General features: G+C 55.0%; 4 protein-coding genes across 4 annotated transcripts; 2 read left to right on the top strand and 2 right to left on the bottom strand.

Annotated features, from left to right (window-relative positions):
* Positions 1-157: 157 nt before the first annotated feature.
* Positions 158-1,309, top strand: PG986_004013 (uncharacterized protein; the record flags this gene model as incomplete). The annotated part of the gene is made up of 3 exons (XM_066840235.1): positions 158-522; positions 621-755; positions 877-1,309. The coding sequence occupies 3 exons, from the start codon at positions 158-160 to the stop codon at positions 1,307-1,309; spliced, it is 933 nt and encodes a 310-aa protein (XP_066702862.1).
* A 6,009-nt stretch (positions 1,310-7,318) lies between these two features.
* On the top strand, positions 7,319-9,634 carry PG986_004012 (C6 zinc finger protein; the record flags this gene model as incomplete). Its single annotated transcript, XM_066840234.1, has 3 exons — positions 7,319-7,341; positions 7,422-8,174; positions 8,236-9,634. 3 exons carry the CDS (start codon positions 7,319-7,321, stop codon positions 9,632-9,634), a joined length of 2,175 nt encoding a protein of 724 aa, XP_066702861.1.
* A 3,142-nt stretch (positions 9,635-12,776) lies between these two features.
* Positions 12,777-15,754, bottom strand: PG986_004011 (glucosidase ii alpha subunit; the record flags this gene model as incomplete). The annotated part of the gene is made up of 3 exons (XM_066840233.1): positions 12,777-13,193; positions 13,264-15,567; positions 15,665-15,754. 3 exons carry the CDS (start codon positions 15,752-15,754, stop codon positions 12,777-12,779), a joined length of 2,811 nt encoding a protein of 936 aa, XP_066702860.1.
* A 773-nt stretch (positions 15,755-16,527) lies between these two features.
* On the bottom strand, positions 16,528-18,077 carry PG986_004010 (uncharacterized protein; the record flags this gene model as incomplete). The annotated part of the gene is made up of 3 exons (XM_066840232.1): positions 16,528-17,850; positions 17,951-18,013; positions 18,075-18,077. The coding sequence occupies 3 exons, from the start codon at positions 18,075-18,077 to the stop codon at positions 16,528-16,530; spliced, it is 1,389 nt and encodes a 462-aa protein (XP_066702859.1).
* Positions 18,078-18,552: the final 475 nt, after the last annotated feature.

Genomic DNA, 18,552 nt, shown 5'->3' with positions numbered 1-18,552 from the left:
CGTCACAGCTCCCTCGACCAACCCTATCTTATCCTATCCCTATCTCTATCCCTATCCTTAAACCATCCAATAAACTCTAAGCTCCCCCTTCTTCTTCTTCTTCCGGCAGAGGAAGCAGCATCGTGCTTCCATCATCATCATCACCATCATCACCATCATGGCACCTTCTGTATCCTTACGCTCCATCTTTGCCTACGCGGGCAACCTGATCTCGCAGGTCCCGCTGCAGATGTCCGACGTGCCGAACCCACTGGCTCCCTTCCTCGGCCCCACCGATCCTACCACCAGTACTACCACAGCTGCCGCCGCCGCCGGCACTGGCATTGCTCCTGTCACGCCGTACATCCCCTTGAGCGGAGCCCCGACCTGCCCGATTGACGGCCCGACGAGCTGCAACAACCAGACCGCGGCCGACTCGTGCTGCTTCGTCCACCCGGGCGGCCGCCTGCTGCTGACCCAGTTCTGGGACGAGTCGACACATGTAGGAGGGTCGGAGACGGATTGGACCGCACACGGCCTTTGGTACGTACTTGGAGCAGGGAACACAGCCGTGACATCATACCCGAGTTACTCAGCTGGATACGGACATTCTCTAACGATTGATCGCTGCAATGCTACAGGCCGGATCTGTGCGATGGCTCGTACGACCAGTTCTGCGGCATGACCCCGAAATTCAACAACATCACTGCCATCCTCAAGCACTACGAGCAGGACGAGCTTCTGGGCCACATGAGCCGTTACTGGGTTGCCAAATAGTACGTTTACCCGCTTTCCCCTCCGAAAGGGGGAAGTATATCATTGCCTACTTCTTCGTTACCATGAGGCTATTTCAGTCAATGAACTAACGCGTCGTCTTTTCCTTTCCCCTCTTCGCAGCGGCACGAACGAGCACCTCTGGGAGCACGAGTACAACAAGCACGCGACCTGCATCAACACGCTGGCGCCGTCCTGCTATGGCGACGCCTACCAGCCGGGCCTGGAGGTGGTGGACTACTTCCAGCGCGCGTTCGGCCTGTTCCAGCAGCTCGACACGTACTACGCGCTGGAGCAGTCCGGCATCGTGCCGTCGTCGTCCAAGACGTTCGACCTGGAGATCGTCCAGACGGTGCTCGAGCGGTTCAGCGGCGGGCGCGTCATCCTCAAGTGCGGCGGCCGCAAGCGCGACCGCCTGCACGAGGCCTGGTACGTCTACTTCGTCAAGGGCAGCCTGCAGAGCGGCGAGTTCGTCCCGGCCAGCGACAGCTTCAAGGGCGACCACGGCAACTGCGCCAAGCGGGTCAAGTATCTGCCCAAGCGCAAGAAGTACTGAAGAAGCGGCTGCTCCTGAATGAGCTGAGCGAGCCAGCAGGCATGTACGAGTGCGACTTTGGGTTGTAGGTGATGGCGGAAGCATTCATTCACGTCACGGCGTTTGTGGGATAGACTGAGTAGAGCATTGTTCTCGGGAGCGGTGAATCACGGGTATGGCGGCACTAAATTGGAATATTAACAGCAGACCCAGCATTGGGCACGTCAGCGTCGAGCTAGACATGTGACACCTGTCGGTGCATCCCGTCGGCGTGGCATTTCCCAACCTTTTATTAGGAGCCTATGGGTTGATGTTCGGCTTGCACCGAGATCGTTTTTAGTATGGTGCACTCATATGTTTTAGATGCTATCGTCTCGTGTCGGTCTCGTGCTCCTGTGCCGTGCCATGTCTGTAGGCGTGTGTGGAGCTAAGTGCTTACTACATCGATCAAGGCTGTGAGGCTGATGATGAATGCAGGTGCTAGCCACCTAGCCCTTTCACCGCACGGCCCGCACCAGACGGTTTATCTAGGCATCCTTGCCCAGGAACCTGAAGCGCGCGCACCTGGCGGCTCCTTGGTAAAATTGGGCTTGGCTGGGCTGGGCAATTCGGGGGGAATTGCCTGAAGCATCGTAGTTTGTTCTGTTTCTTGGTTTCATCTTGCCTGTTGGCATGCATAGCATGCTGACGTTGGGCAAGAAGCAAGCTCGTCCAGACGGAGAGGAGCTTGGGATCGAGCTGTCTCCTGAACCTGAGCCTGAGCCTGAGCTTGTGTGCCGAGCTGGCGAGTGCCGGCTTGGCTTGCCGGTTGCGACACTGCTGCAAGGCGAGCATATCGATCGTATCGCCAATGGGGATCGGCAAATGGCAACTTCCGTATTATACCCAGGAACCCAGCCCGCTTCCCGCCCGTCCCCTGGTGCGGTGCTGCTCCAGTTGCGCAGAAACACGGGATTCAGCGCAATCGGGCCGAGGATTGGCCAGAGAAAGGCGACGAGAGCCTTAGGAGTTACGGGGGAGGAGATGCTTTGTTCAACGGCTTTCCGTGACGCTTCACCCAGCCGGGCGCCTGCGCGCGGGGATAGGGCTCCGCATTATGTGGTCTCTTTTTCGCTGAATAGCGCTGCAGTGTCTCGTGATTATGGCCTGGTGCCAACTTGCAATCTTAAGGCAACCGAACGATCGATCCAATTCCGATGGCAAATCGAAGAGAGAAAAAAAAATCTGCATCTCCTCTACGGCTACCCGGTTGATTGCCAGTATACCGACATATCTACGAGTAGGCAGGTGGGAGCCGGAGTTGTTTGGCTCCCTACCCTTGCCTTGGCATACTTGGCAAGTCGGTTCGGCAATGGGACGCCTGCATGTCTGTCTGTCTACTACCACGCCACGCGACAAACGACAAACGAGAGAGAGCGCTTTTTCTTCTTCGTTCCTTCCACGCCGCTGGCCAGCAGGATACAAAGTATCCACCCGAGTCTTATGTCGACGTGTCACAAACTCCAGTCGGGCTGTGACAGAATAGTATCGACTGCCGTGGTTGGAAAGGCGATGCGAACCATTACATACCTGGTTGATGGGCAGTAGGGGTGCCGTTGTCAACGAAAAGAAAAAATTGCTTGGTATGACGAAACGTTGCTGCAGGTTGTTGCAAGCTGTCTGGTGGGCGGGTGCAAAGTCAAAAAAAGAATAGGTGGTCCCAATGCGAAAACGTTCAGCCTGTTCCTGTTTCCGTTCGATGATCAATTGGCCATTGGGGCAAGGCTGTGCTGATCTAAGCTAATATCCGTACCTTTGGGGGGGAAATAAACGGGCAGACCGAAGGATAGGCCCTGCGGCCGAGTCAATTGGATGCATGCTAGGCACGATAGCCAGCCGGCGCGTCGATCGCATACCCGAACTAGCAGGTACACCAAGCAATGGAAGAGACAGTTGCTATTCATGGGGACCGTGTAACGACGGGCTGGTTCCAAGGTTCAAGCTCGGGTTGGTTGGTTCCAGCTCAGCTCGCACAATCCCGACCGACGTCCCTGAACAGCAATGACTGTCGGCCGTCCCCTAAATTTCGATCGAGGGACTGGATCAGCATATGCAGCATTGGAACATTGCCCTTCTCACCACTCACGCTGCAAGATGCCCTTCTAGACTTGCTGAGCCCCTCGAAAGGACCACCCTCGCTGTGACGTCTCGATGCAGCTCTCGATATGTCGATGCAGCTGTGGGTGAGGATGAGGCCAAAGCCCGGAGTTTGCGATATATACCGATTAGATTCGTACGATACATAATGCAAACGTGGTCTGAGATAGGTGGCTAAAGCTTGACCCTCGGAAAAATGGGAATTCTGCAACCAAGATCCATGATTGCCGCAAATCCATGGTCCCCTACTCAGTGGGTCACGTGTCAGAGAACAGAACCAAAAGAAACCTGTCTGGAAACCAACCAAGCGCTGCTGCTGCGCCCGTCAGACTGCAACCAGAACGGCCGGGAACAATAAACGGACGATGCGTGCATCACCTTGGCCTTCAGGTAGGTAGTAGCAGGTATCGGAAGTCGCTCGCTTCGGAACGCACGGCAACATCCCCACTGCGGAAATGGAGTCGCGCCTTGACTAGTTCGAGAATCTACAGCCTGGCTAACTGCTAACAGCAAAATATCCGTCGTCTGAACTGCCGGCCAATCAAGAGCACAGTTCATCGTACAGTGACTGACTACTACTGGTAGTAGCCCAGCACGTCCAGCACATCGTGCTGCTGTCTGCCTGTCCCTCCTGCGCTGCGCTGCACACCAAGACCTGAACCGCCGTTCATTTCGTGATGCACACCCTAACGCAGGTCTAACGCGCATCCGGGCCTAGCTTCATGCAATGGAAGGAATGCATCAACACTTGGAACCTGGGCAGGACTTCTTCGACGCTTCTCCCGCCACACCGTTCTTGTCCGGCCGTCTCGCCGTTTATTCGTTCGCGCTGGTCAATTTTTTTCCGTACGGTGATATTAAGTAATGCACTACGCAGTTGCACACAAACTCTACTTACCCTACTCTGCTACTCGCTCCCCTCCCATGCCGCATCATAGTATCATACTGTGTGTACGATCCCCCAAATCCGAATGGCCGCAGATATGGGAGAGATCGTTTCCCCAATCGATACCTACGCCCGAACTACCACATTCAGGTAAACTTGTTTTTCCCCAGCGCGGAATTGAGTCCTCGCAAGCGCACAGGCGCCCGTCGTTTGTCTCCGGCGCATAATCCATACGGTATACTGAACACTGTAGACGTGCACACACCAGTTTCTTACTTTACCCAAATCCCGACCTGCCATCCAATTCATGCTAGCTAGTTTGGCTGGAGTGAGTTTCAAACCACGAGTTTGCCAATGCCATTATTAGATGGCAGACTATCAACTTGTCTGCGACTAGTGTCAAGCCATCTAATGATGTAGCCCAGCAGCATCTATTAAATTGATCATTTGGATGGAACGGTCAGCACCGGCATAACGGCATGCCACCTATGTACACACTTGTAGTAGGTAGGCTATTGGGTTCAGCCCTGTGACTTTGCTGCTTCTACTCTTCCGGATCAGCGTTGTTTCGGCTGTCTCTGGGAAGTCCTCGCGAAATCTCCCCTTCTGATACCTGAAGATCGTCTGACCTATGCCTGCTAGCCAGGATGATGGGTGTAGAGACCGGAATAATAGAAGGAGCATGTTGGCGCGCGTTTCTCCGGTGACTATTGGAATAACGTATGCTACCAACAACACATATTTCCAGGGGTAGCTTTTCGTGAGCTGGCTTGCGAATGTTTGGAGATAGTGCCTGGCACTCCCTGGTCTGGCAAGAGACAATGGCGGGCTTGGCCACCAATGTTGTGCATATCATAGCGCGCCAGCAAGCCAGCCCGCTGGCTTTGCGGTGTACAGGATCTCCCAATCCTCCCGCCCATATGGGGGAACTATAGAAGGAAGGTGTCTAGATATCCGAAAGGATTTACAACACATGCCGGCTGAAGTCGCAACCGAAACGGAAAACAGCAACCATTCCAAGGCAAGATTGACCCGGCTGTGGTGCTCGACGGCTGCTGACCTCCAAGCCAACCTGTCACACCGTGAGAACTCCGACCTCCGACCTCCGCATCAATGGAAGGTGTGCAGTAGGTGTGCGAAATACAATTCAAATCGGTAGCAGAGATGCGATGATGGCTGCCAGAATCCCTGTCAGCCAGAGCCAGTCTGCCAGTCAGTCCTGCCAGAACAGTAGGGGGCTCGCCTTCGAGCACGGAGCCAGGGAGGCACCGAGGGCGTTCCTATTCCGAATACTTGCACACACCCAGTTACCTCCTGGCCGGGAGTTCCAGCTCCCATTGGATTGCGCTGGCTGACCTACCTGTCTTGGCCTGTCAACCTTGATGCAATACCACCACATACAACGTTGCGGCTGGCAGGCATTTGCTCACATGCACACACCACCACACGCAGCCATTGGAAGTGAAATCAGCAATACTTTCCCATCGGTCGTATGGCATGGGTAATCTCAGCTCCTCCCCAAGCCACAGTCATCCCAAACTAGCAGCAGCAAAGGTATCTCGTATATCCTCGTCCTCAGGCTGGCCGACCTGTCTCTCTCTGCCTCTCGCATACAAAACCCATCGTAGTAACGGCTCCCCGATGGCATGAGTAAGGAGGTCCGCAACGTACGATCGCCCCTCACTCACACACATCCATCACCCAACTCTCCCCCCAACCGTTTGTATGGAGTACGGTAGGGAGCGAGGGAAATCCTGAGGCGGGCATAAACAAGTTTCTCGGCTAGCATCTTAGTCTAAAGTAGTGAAGTCGCAGTGGCAGAGTGGCTTACCACTCACCACTGTCGCCCGTACTTCTGTACAGTAGCGCGGAAACAGTTGGCGTCTAGGTTGCTGCAGCGCAGCGTGGTGCCGCCAAGAGGCGTGTCCATTTTTGTTAGGTATTATTATTCATCGATCAATGTATCAATCAATGTGTGTCTGCATGCCGGTTTTTTTTTTCCTGTTTCTGCTCTCGACTCGAGTCTCTCCCGGCCGCTCCCTGCCTGCTTGCTGCCAAGCTGCCTCCAGTAATCCATCCACCACCACCAGTAGGTACATCCCATTCGCTCGCCGAAGCCCCCCTGCCCGGTGCTAGAACCGAGTCGTCTCTAGCGTCCCCAGTGCGTGAAGTTCCCTGTGGGCGCTGTGGATGTCGGCGCCGCGCCTTTCCCTTTTCGCCCTCATTTCGCCCTGGGCAGCTGGGGCCCTGGCTGTCCTGGCCACCCCTAGCGGGCTACCTGGCTACACACACACCACGAAGCGACACCACACGACTGCCACTAGAGCCAGCAGGAGCCAGCCGGAGCCAGCCAGCCAGGACCAGACCAGCCCGAGGTAGTTCATCTTCTCCATTCTCCTCCCCCTGTCCACCTCCCTTCTCTCTCCCTCCCCCTTCATCCACTTCTTGTCTTGCCTTGTTGCGTGGTTGTCGTGCCAGACTTTCGACCTTGTCACGATAGTCGTTCATTTCTCCCCTCCCCCAAAGATCCAGGCTGCTGCAAAAAGCCCTCGTTTGTCAGAAAAGCGAGCAAAACCACCACTCGAGACTGTCGCAGAAGGGGACAAATCCAAGACTCCTCCCTCTGCCTTTTCTTTTCCTCTGCAGTCTGGTTGTCGGCACACCCAACCGACCCCCCGGACTCGAATCCCCCGCGTTTCCTAATTGATTTCTCGCTCCTCCGCCTTTCTCACCACGACGGGCCGATTAACGAAGCGTGACAATCTCTCCTTCCCAAACCAATCCATTTTCCAACGTCCACTCCGCAAAATCCGGTCGTGGAGTGTGCCCGGCGCTGTCTCCTCCACAAAGCCTATTATCGTGCCGTGCCCTGCAATCTATCCGTGCGAAAGGCATCATCAACACCTTTCCTAGTACACCAAACAAAACTCGAGCCGAACCCAAAACGCGACACCCGCCGTCTCTAGATTTCAACTATCTAGACCGACATCGTCTCAGCAGTCGGCAACATGTCGACCGCTGTGAAAAGAGCGTAAGTAGCGAATGACCCAGCGCGCTGGCCGCATCTGGTCGGGGGCCCGGTTTGGTCGCTAACGTGATATTCCCGTTTAGGTGCGATGCTTGTCATCGTCGCAAAGTCAAGTGTGACGGCATCAACCCGTGCCGCAATTGCTCGTCCGCTCAATTGACCTGCACTTACAACGCCATCCCTCAAAAGAAGGGACCGAAGGGATCCAGGGCCAAGGTCATCAGCGAGTTGCGCGAAACACAACGCGCCACCAGCCTCTCCGCAAAGGTCCAGAGCCGCCTCAATGGCATCAACAGCCCGCCATGCACGCCGTCGCTGCAGCCCAACACTGGGCTACTGTCAAATGAGCTGATCAAGGAGAGCATCGAGTTCTTCTTCGCACACATGTACCCGACAATGCCGATCCTGAACCGCCAAAGGTTGGAACAGCAGTCGCTCTACATGGACCAAAGCCTGGACACATACACACTACTCACCTCGTTATGCGCCTTCGTACTTCTGCAGCCCGGCATGGTCATGCCCGGAAACGATCCACTTTTCGAGCACCCAGGCGCCAACATCACGTCGAGTCACCTGCTTCTAGAAGAAGCCATGCGCGTGCGCAAGGGGTACGACTACACGGAATCCCCGACACTCAATACTCTCTGCACAAGCTACTTCATCTTCGGCTGCTACTATGCTCTGGAGATGCATGAGAAGGCTTGGTACCATCTCCGAGAAGCCGCCACACTGGCACACATGGGTGGTATGACCCAAGAAGAGAAATTCATGCAGTTTGATGGTATCGAGTCTTCAAGGCGGAGGCGTCTATACTGGCTCGTGTTTGTTGCCGAAAGGTTTGTTGCTCCTCTCTCCCATTTCCTGTTGTATATCGTTGCGGCTGACCTTGAATTCCAGGGCATACGCACTCAAATATAACCGACCTCTGTCACTCCCGACTGCCATAAATCCACCGACGATGAATGATGATCCCTCAGATCCTCTAGCTCATCAGCTCAACGGATTCATCATGATGGTCAACCTCTTCCGGCCGTTCGACGACGCGTTCATGCTGTTCTGGAACAAGACACGCAATGAGTGCTCACCGTCCTACCTCGGCGCCCTTCAGAAACAGGCCTCGGAAATGAACTCGCCGTATATGAATGGTGGAGATTCTCAGATTGGCGATATGCGCACCAACCAGCAATGGATGAAGACGGTCAACTGGCACCTCAGCATGCAAAGCGGATGTGTACCTCCGAACAGCGAGGACATGTCATATCAGTACCCTCTGGACGTTTCCAGAGACCTGATGTCCATCACTTCGCAGTTCTCTACCCAGAGCACAGACGTACTCGGCGTGCCTTTGGTGGCGAAGCTGATGGAGATTGCTTGCTCGTTGACCGATGTGCTAGCCATGCAGCCATCCTCCGGAGACCCTTTCAGCATTGGACCCCAGCAACACCTCCAGGCGCTGCTGCAGCTTGTCTCGATTCTCCGAGGAGGCCAGCACCACTTCATGCCTCTGCTCCTCAGCAAGGTGCACGATATCCTGCCCAGGCTCGCTAATCCCATGTTGCAGCGGGTGCCCGAAAATATCTGCAATATCGACATCTTTGATGGATTTGGTAACGCTGGCATGGCTCAGCCGCCTGTCATGACCGACTTCAAGGCTGAGCAGTTCAAGTCGGAACCTTACACACCTGCCCCAGTGCAACGGATCGACGAGATCACTGACTCTGGCAGCTCGACTGGCGCTCCTACTGGAAATGAGATGAGCTCGCCTTTCCCTATGGCCAACTCGCCCGCCGTCGTGTCGCCTGGCATGGATTACCCCCACAACCAGAACCAGCAAGTTCACATGAACGGGTTTAACCCCATGCAGGATATGGTGATGAATCCATTGGGTCAGGGCCAACAGGCGTCCATCAATCAGTCGGCTCCGGTCACCACCCAGGCTGAACAACAACATAGCAGCTTCCAGTCGCAGGCGGTTGCACCAAACCACAACATCCATGGCCAGATGCCGCATCTGAATCAAAACATGAGCCAATCTCAGGGCATAGGAGGGATGGGCCATCGGCCACAAGGCTCGAGCCATAACCCATCATACAACCATATGATGATGAGCAGTATCCTCAACCGACAACCGCCTCAGAGGACGAACAGTTTCTCGATGCACCAACAAACACCGCAGGTGCCGCGGACCGTGGCCGACTTCCATGCGTTACAGAGAACAAACTCGGACAACGTCACGATGAGTGGCATGGGATTGAACCAAATGGGTTCCGAAATGGATTTCAGTGGCCTGAGGTAACATCCTGAAGGGCATACTGTTTATCCATATTGATCGTCTTCCCCTCGTTGCTTCGATTTACTCTTGTATATATATTAGACATGGCCACTCTCCCCTGCTGGATGGGGCTCGTTGCACTGGGAACCATTGTTACGCCAAAGATTATTAATTTCGACACGCGGTCGAAAACCACATTACGTTTACCTTCAAAAAGAGCTGGAAAGAGATTGGGGAGTTTACAGCACGAAAAACCGGACTTTTTCGAATAATGATTGCAAAGAAAGCATACGGACTTCAATGAGGGTCTACTACTGGGTAAGTGTTCTATGTTGTTCTGGGAACTTGGGTAGGGGGGCAAACTGGCGTTTTCGGCGATGACTGGTGCTTTTTGGCGATCAGAAAAGAAATATTCCATCCACTGCAGTCGCGTCCCCTTTTTATTTTATTTTTACGACATACCAAAGAAGTAGTAGGATATAAAGGCAAACCGAGAATCGGGTCTCGCAGGATTTGAGAGCGTTCTGTTGTATGATTTAGCCCCTGACTAGAAATGCCTCAACGTCATAGCTTATTAGAAAGAAAAGAACATCTTTACAAACTTATATCTAGTGTCTTCTACATGCATATGTCCACCTGCGAGAGTTTGGCTTGAATTGTGTGTTATGAAAGTGAGCCATGTGCTAGGTGTTGACAGTTTTTTTTTTCTCTGCTGTGTGGTCTGGACGGGCGCAAGCTTCTCGTACAGCTACAGCCTTGTGTTTGATTGACTTTCTTCCATGTTACCTTGCTCAAGTCAGTCAATATCAAGTGGTAGCTGGCCTCCAACCCAGGAGAATTGACTCCAATGGAATGCCACTCGTTTCTGACTATTGGTAAATGAAAGCCATTTCCGATGCTGTTAAATGTCAGTAATGCGGCTAGCTATTGCACTTTCAAGGTTGTTGGCGGTGTAAAGCTGGCAGAACACACTCGGACCCAGGCCCGTCGTTTGTGGGATTTTGGTTTATATGTACATGCTTGTCTTGCTTCGTTTCCCATTTTCGACTCTTAAGAGGACTGATGTTAGTATGTTGGATACCCCTCCGTGTGCTACTTCTCGGTAGCGGTCGGGAATGTGTCGCCCGGCATCATCATCAAGACGCGACATGAGGGTATGCGCATTTGTAGTCGTCGGTTCAGCAGAGACATGAGCTAAAAACATCCATATCCATGGAAACTCTCGATGCGGCCAAGTTGTTTTTCTCACTTTTGTTTTGTGCTGGTTTCCAAAGTATCTGGGTTGGTTTGAAAACCTTCTTGCTATTGGTCTTCTTATTTCACGTGCAAGATGTTGCCGCGAGTGTATCCGTCTGAACACCCCAGACGCCTTTCCCCCTTTCGCCATGAGTCCAAGGCGGAAACTCCACCAACAGCTCTTTTGCGGCCAGGCGGGCCTCCTGCGCAGAGCGTTGGCGAACTCCCCGTCCGGTACCGAATGTCGCTTGTGTCACCACGCCCCCTCTCCTTACTTCTCCACTCCTTTGGCCGCCTCGGGGTGGTGCGGTTGTCTGGGCTGGCAGCCACATGGTAGAACGTGGAGCAGGACGGCCGTGGTCCTGGCTGGCTGGCCCGCGTTAAGCCGAGTCGCGTCGGCTCGCGTGTTTGACGATATGATGCCCGCTTCTGGGTTCCGGAGAACCTCACCAGCATACACACACACACACATGCCGAAAGCGGAGGACTGCGTCTCGGCGAGTTCGCGCGGGCGGAATCATGTCATCGCCGAGTGGTCCGTCCGGCGGAAGGGCCCGTGAAACCCACGCCTGGCTGTTGCGCGCAACCGGGGGCCGAAGGCATGCGATAACCCTCCGTCCAGGGGCCGTAGGCCGAAAGCGGCTGTCTGTGCCCGTGCCCCGGACTCGGCTCCCACGGCAGTCTGGACAAAGCCTCCCGGTGCGACGCACATCTCACCGATGCTTCCCGTGCAGAAAGTGTGCTGCGAGCCCCCCCAATGGTGGTGACGTCGTGGAGGTGCCCTCGCGATCGTTCGGCATCGAGCGAAAAGGCCGGCGTAGAATGCCCGCATCTGTCTTGTCGGGCATCACGGCGCTGTTTCTCAAGTGCTTATCCCTAGCAGAGCTTTAACATCTTTAACTTACGCATGAAAAGAAAATACCCCGATTCTCTCTTTTGAAGTGAAAGGAAGTTCTGGGATTCGTCTATCCACCCCCCTCTGTCTCCTACGCTCAAATAGACGGCGATATTGGAGAAGCTAAGCTGACCAGTTAGGCACTCTATCAAGCTGCTGGTGATGTGTCGATTCCCACGTACGTTCATAGGGAGGACAAACGCAGCCTACCGTCCTGAAGGCACAAAGCCCGCAACCACTAGAGATTTGTTTCCTTCGGGCCCTTCGCTAAGAGAAGGGAGACCGTGGTAGTGGCGGCTGGTTGGCCCCAAGACACGAAAGGGCCAAACCACCGCCGCCCATTTTCAATGCGTGTCTCGAGGATAGAAAACCAGTGGAGGCAGCACCTTTGGCTTCGTGCCGGCCACACAGTAAGTGTCGAGAATAGAGACTTGGAAAGTCCACAGACTTAGAGAGTGGGACATTCAGTACCTACTCAAGCACATCTCAGCTGCACAAACGACAGCTAGGAGGAATACTCCCTCAGCAACACCTCCAAACCACACGTGAGGCGCACCTGCCGTATCGCTTCCTCGACTGGAACAGCATCATTTCAGTTGTCATATAAATGAAGCATCAATAAGTAAATGTTAAACAATTTCAGGGCGCGAAAGTGTATGGTTTATGCATTTTCTAACACGCATGGCTGCCACATACTCGTGCCAGAAAGAAGAAGGCCATTATTTCAGCCAGGGAATGTCCGATTCTAGGACTTATTGCAATGGCTCGATCATACAGACATTATCATGTCCTTTTCACATGAAGCACGCCATATCATGTCACATATCAAGCAATACCACATCGATCTTCTTCAGCAACGTTTATTTCATCTATATTCATATCTCCTTGAACATGGTGTATATGAGATCCCTCATCTTAGCTGCCTGTCCTGTCACACCTACTTTTCTCCCCTTACTCCGCACCTTTCTATCGTGAATCCGCTCTACTTGCTTACGGAGCCACTATCCTATCGACCAGGTCAGGTAGTAAGCCCCTTTACGCAAAATCAACCTCCCAATCCGCCCCCACCCGGACCCCCAGCCGACCCAGCACCGCAAACGCCGCCCTCCCGCCCTCGGCCTTGTAAAAGTCGAGCCGGACCTTGTGCGTCTCGCCCCCGGACGTGACCGGCACCTCCTTCTTGCCCTCCCACGACGACGGCGCGCCCACCAGCACCACCTTGTCGAAGCTGACGTCGCGGAACTGCTTCATCCACTCGCCCTCCGCCTGGCCCTCCTCGGCCGACGGCTTGGACGACGCCGCCTCGGACGTGAGCAGCAGCTGCTTGAACTCAAAGGCCCGGTGCAGGAACTGGCCCTTCTCGAACTCGAAGCTGTCGCCGTCGTCGACGTACAGCTCGCCCTTGGCCGAGCCGTCCTTGCCGATCACCACGACCAGGGTGTAGTCGTCAAACTTCATCAGTTGGGTCGACCGGCGGGGGGATGTCGCGGCGGGGGAAGATGTGGCCACCGCGCATGAGGACGGGAATGGTCTCTATGGGCGCCGACACGGAGACGGACTTGCCCTTTTGAGCCGAGACCTTGTTGTAGGTGAAGTAGTCGTAGTAGTTCTCGTCATCGGGAATGTAGACCTCGGTATCAAACTTGTCCTTCTCGACAATGGGCTTGACGAGCAGACCGGTAGAGCCAACGAAGAACTGATCATCTACGGCGAAACCAGACTCCTCGCTGGGGTGGGTCCAGTACATGGGACGAATGATGGGGCTGCCGTCCTGGTTGGCGTGGAAAAAGGCCGTGTACCAAGAGGGCATGAGACTGTAGCGAAGACGCAGGGCCGCCGTGATGATGGAGCGGTGGGGCTCGGCAGCCATGTACGGCTCGCGGCGCCGAGCGTCAATGTGAGCATGACCACGGAAGAAAGGATAGAAGGCACCAGCCTGGTACCACCGGGTCTGCAGCTCGATCTCGGGGTTGCCGAAGAAACCACCGACATCAGCTCCAGAGAAGGGGAAGCCGGCAATACCTTGGGCAAGAATCATGGGCACAGCGGCACCGAGATGGTCCCAGCTAGCCTGATTGTCTCCCGTCCACATGGCGCCCAGTCGCTGAGATCCAGCGAAGAAGGAACGGGTAAGGACGAATGGTCGTCGCATCTCGCCCTTCTTGCGGCTCACCAGAGCCTCCCAGGTAGCATTGTGGAAGGTCATGCCGTTAATGTTGTGAACATCGCGATGCTCCCAGTTACCGTGATGCAGGTTATCCTTGGGCATGGTGACCTCGGGGCCGTTAAACACCGACGGCTCGTTCATGTCGTTCCAGATGTAGGTGTTCTCCATGGTACCCTTGAAGTAGTCATACTTGAACAGCGAGGTCCACCACTTGATGGCGGCGGGGTTGAAGGCGTCGATCCACATGGACGAACCAGGCCAGCACCAGCCATCGAAGTCGTTCGCATCCTTGTTCTTGACAGCCAAGCCCTTGGACTTCATGTCGGAAATCACCGGGTAGTTATCAACGTTCTTGATGTGAGGATCAATGATGGTCACCAGCTTGCGGCCGTGGTCGTCCAACTGCTGGCCCATGGAAATGGGGTCCTTGAACATGTCAGGGTCCCAAGTGAAGTACTTCTTCTCGTGCGTGTACTCAATGTCGAGCCAGATGACATCATAGGGGATGTTGAACTTGTCCATCTTGCGATCGACCTCCTTAACATCATCGTCCGAGACGTAGTTCCAGCGGCACTGGTGGTAGCCAAGCGAGAACTCGGCCGGCAGGGCAGTGGTACCAGTCAGCTCGGCATAGTTCTTGCTGATGTCCTTGGGAGTGGGGCCGAGGAAGACGAAAACATCCATGATACCGGACTCGGAAATCCAGTGCGTGTTGGTGCTGGCCTTCGAGTTCCGGTTCAGCGGGTTCTTGGAACCCTTGGCCTTGGTCACATCGATCCAGGTCTCGGCGCCGTTCAGCCAGAAGACACCGACGGTGGAGTCCTTTCGCTGGGCCTGCATGAACGGAATGGCTCCGTACAGCGTCATGGGGCTGTCCAAGACGTACTCGAAGACATCGGCATTGTACAAGCGGTAGGGTTCCTCGTAGTTGTCCTCGCCACCTCGCGTCTCCTTGAGTGACAGCGGGCCAGCGTGTTCGGGGATACCATAGACGTGCTCGTATCCAGGGAAGGTGATGTCAAGAGCAACACTCTCGGGGCCGCGAGGCTTGGTGTCGGTGTTGCCGCCAAAGGTCTCATCCCACCAGGTGCTTTCGTCCAAGTGAGCCGGGACTTCTTCCTTCTTTGGCTCTTCCTCTGCCTTCTTCTCTTCGCCCTCTTGGCCTTCCTCGCCCTCCTTCTTCTCGGGCTCGGGCTTGTCGACCTTGGCTCTCCAGTGTTCCATGTTCATCAGACCGCGGTCGTTGAACTGGACCTGCGTGGTTCCATCGCGCTTGAAGTCGATGGCAAAGGGCTCGAACTTGATGACGGCCTCGAAGGCACCTTCGGGACCGTACTGGACGGTGACGCCCGCCTTGTCCTCGTGGGTGATCTTGGCGTCCGCGTCGGGCGTGAGGCCGCCGACAATGGCCCACTTCTCGGCCTCGTTGTAACGCTCCTTGCGGGCCTTGCTGTCGTGTCGGAGCTCGATGCTCTGGGACTTGCGCTTCTCCTCGTCGACGGTGACGCGGGCGGTGCCCGACTTGAGGAAGGAGACGGTGAGGGGCAGGTTGACGGTGGAGCCCTGCTCGTCGACGGTCTTGAGGATGGTGGCTTCGAATTGGCCGTCCTTGAGGGAAGCGGCAGCGGCGCCCTCGGCCGAGAGGATCTTGTAGGGGGGCTTGCCATGAGGATTGGGCCAGGGCGTGGTCGGCGTAGGCGCGGTTACGCCTGCAGAAGCCGGACTGGTGGCATTTCTTGAAATCGTTCTCTTTCACCAAGACGACCGGCGTGAAGAGCGAGCAGAGAATGGAGAGGAGGCAGAGGTAGGTTGTCCAGCTCGTGGACAGCGGACCGGAACTCTTCATTCTGGGCGGTGTTGGACCCCAACGTGGGGAGGTGGTCAATTGAGGTGCTGCTTGCTGGAGCTAAGTAGCGGAAACAGAACACAAGTTGGGGCTGGGGGTTTCGTCTATCTGGACACCAGCCAATTGATCCCGTCGTAAAAAGGCATGCGGGATCGCAGGTCCTTGTTGATGATGGGGGGAATCAAATAGCCAGCAAGCAACGGCAAGCAGCTAAAGGCACTTGAAGTTCACTTGAACAGCTTAGCTGGCCGATTCCCAGGAGCTACCAATCATGGCCTGCAGGGGGTCGGCCCAGGTCCCCGCACCCCTCCAAAGCCTCCACCCTCCACCCTCCACCATGGCCACGAACTGACGGTTAGCTCCAGCGTCATCATTCTAGGCCAGGCCATGATAGGTAAAACCCCCTGAAACTGACATGTCTTCGTCCACCGTCAGGAACACAACACAGTGAATCACAAGTAGTCGGATAATTAGCAACCATTCCAACTTGACGGCAATACCTTCTCATCGCCATGATAGGGAGGAAAGCCGTGACCCTAATGCTTCTTCGTGGCATATATAGATATCAATCAAGTCTGGTCTACTCTCATTTCACTCTCCATACGTACGCACCCGCGCTATCACCATTCGGCATTAAGTAGACATAATAAGACAGCATGCATGGACGGCATCAGAACCCTTTGCTCTATTCACCAACTCCCGCAACAACAGCTACTTGGTTGCCAACTCTCGAGGCTATGGTACATAAAGTGAGTGCGCAGGCGGATATTCGATTACAAGTACAGGCCCTCGGGCTCTCCTTCCTGCTTGGTCCGCAGCACCCGCTCCCGGGCAGCTCGGAAGTCCGCCATCTGCACCCGCATGCGTCGCTCTCTCAGTGCCAAGAGACCGGCTTCCGAGCAGATGGCCTTGATGTCGGCACCGGACAGGTCATCCTTTTGTGAGATGAACTCGTCCAAGTCCACATCGTCGTTCAAGCTCATCTTGGACGTGTGCAGGGTGAAGATCTTGCGCTTCGTGTTCTGATCGGGGTTCTCAAAGAGAATCTTACGATCGATTCGTCCAGGTCGAATCAGGGCCGGGTCGAGAGTGTCGATCTTGTTGGTGGCCATGATGACCTTGACATCACCACGGTCATCGAAACCATCCAGCTGGTTCAGCAGCTCCAACATGGTTCGTTGCACCTCACGCTCACCGCCCGATGTCGAGTCGTAACGTTTTGTGCCGATGGCATCAATCTCATCGATGAAGACGATAGAGGGCGCGTTCTCACCAGCGACCTGGAAGAGCTGTCGCACAAGTCTCGGGCCGTCGCCAAGATACTTCTGGATCAGCTCGGAACCGACGATACGCAGGAAAGTCGCAGACGTCTGGTTGGCAACAGCCTTGGCCAGCAGCGTCTTTCCGGTACCGGGAGCACCGTAGAGAATGACACCCTTGGGAGGCTTGATACCCATCTCTTCGTACAGCTCGGGATGCATCAGCGGCAGCTCCACCGACTCTCGCACTTCCTGGATCTGCTGCTCCAAACCACCGATATCAGCGTACGACTCGGTCGGGGCCTTGTCGAGCTTCATGACGTTGACGGCCGGGTCTGTGTCATCAGTAAGAACGCCGACGATAGAGACGCTCTTGTGATGCAGCAGCACGGAAGCACCGGGCTCCAGGAGGTCCTTGTCGACGAAGCTCATGATGCTGACGTAGTACTCGGGGCCGGTCGTGCTGGAAACGATGGCGTGGTCGTCATCAATCATCTCCTCGAGAGTGCCGACGCCCATGGGGCTGCCACGCATGTCATCTACACGGCCACGCTCGTCGGCGTTGCGGTCGGTGCCGGCATCGAGATCGGACACGGGAGGGCCCGAGTTGTCCTTGGCGGCCTTTGCCTTGCGTAGACGTTCCTGGTTCTCGACATATTCCTCCTCGAGCAGTAGGTGATCGTGGATACGTTGCATGCGTAGTAAGCGCAACTTGCATCGACTTGTCGGGTAGATGGCAGGCAGCTTAGCAGAGGCCGAGGCACCGGCTTGCTTTCTCTTCTTGCGACCGACGCGGGTGGTAGGTCGTGGCGGAGGCTCGTACTTGGGCTTCTCCTTCTGTTGGTAGCAAGGGCATGTCAGTGGATGCAACGAATAAATGCCATCACATGGCGAGCACTGTAGGTAAAATATAGAGGGGGATGAGTAGAAAACATACCTTCTTATCCTTGTCTTGGTTTCCATCGGGGCCACCGCCTCCCATGCCCGACTGGTTTTGACCCTGTGATGAGAGTGTCAGTGAATGACGAAAGCGACTGGGGGGTACGGTGCTCGGAGCTTACCATCTTGCTGTTGCGATGTCCCAGTCAAGAAATGCAATATATTGCTCTGTTGGATTGAGGCAATAAACAAGAAAATGCGCTTGATGTCGGCGCAAAGTGGTGTATGGGTTGGGTAGTGGTGGTGAGGTGGATGTTGATGGATGTTGTTGGATGGATGCGGACGAGGCAAGGCTAGGGCTCTCGCTTCCGACCTCAGACCCTCAGCTTCCTTCCCTTTCGGAGGTGCGCTGCGTTGTCATCAGGCGTCAGAGGGACGCGATTGCAGCTAAATCTCGCTGACCTAAGCACTTGGCCCGAGCTTGAGCTGGCTGGGCTGTAGGTACATGTACCTACCGTAGGCTGTAGCTAAGGCGGGGTACAAGGGTACGCAGGCAATTCAATCAAATAGGTAGGTTAATCAGTCAATTGATAGAGAAGAGCTACACCTGTGACAACACGTTGAACTGGAGTGGGAAAATACTGCTGCTGGCACTTTCCA

Source organism: Apiospora aurea (genome assembly GCF_038362705.1).
Source record: "Apiospora aurea strain CBS 24483 chromosome Unknown utg000003l_segment0_segment0, whole genome shotgun sequence".
In the NCBI taxonomy this organism is placed as follows: domain Eukaryota; kingdom Fungi; phylum Ascomycota; class Sordariomycetes; order Amphisphaeriales; family Apiosporaceae; genus Apiospora; species Apiospora aurea.
Note: the sequence above shows the minus strand (reverse complement) of the source record. Positions and strands in the feature narration are given on the sequence as shown.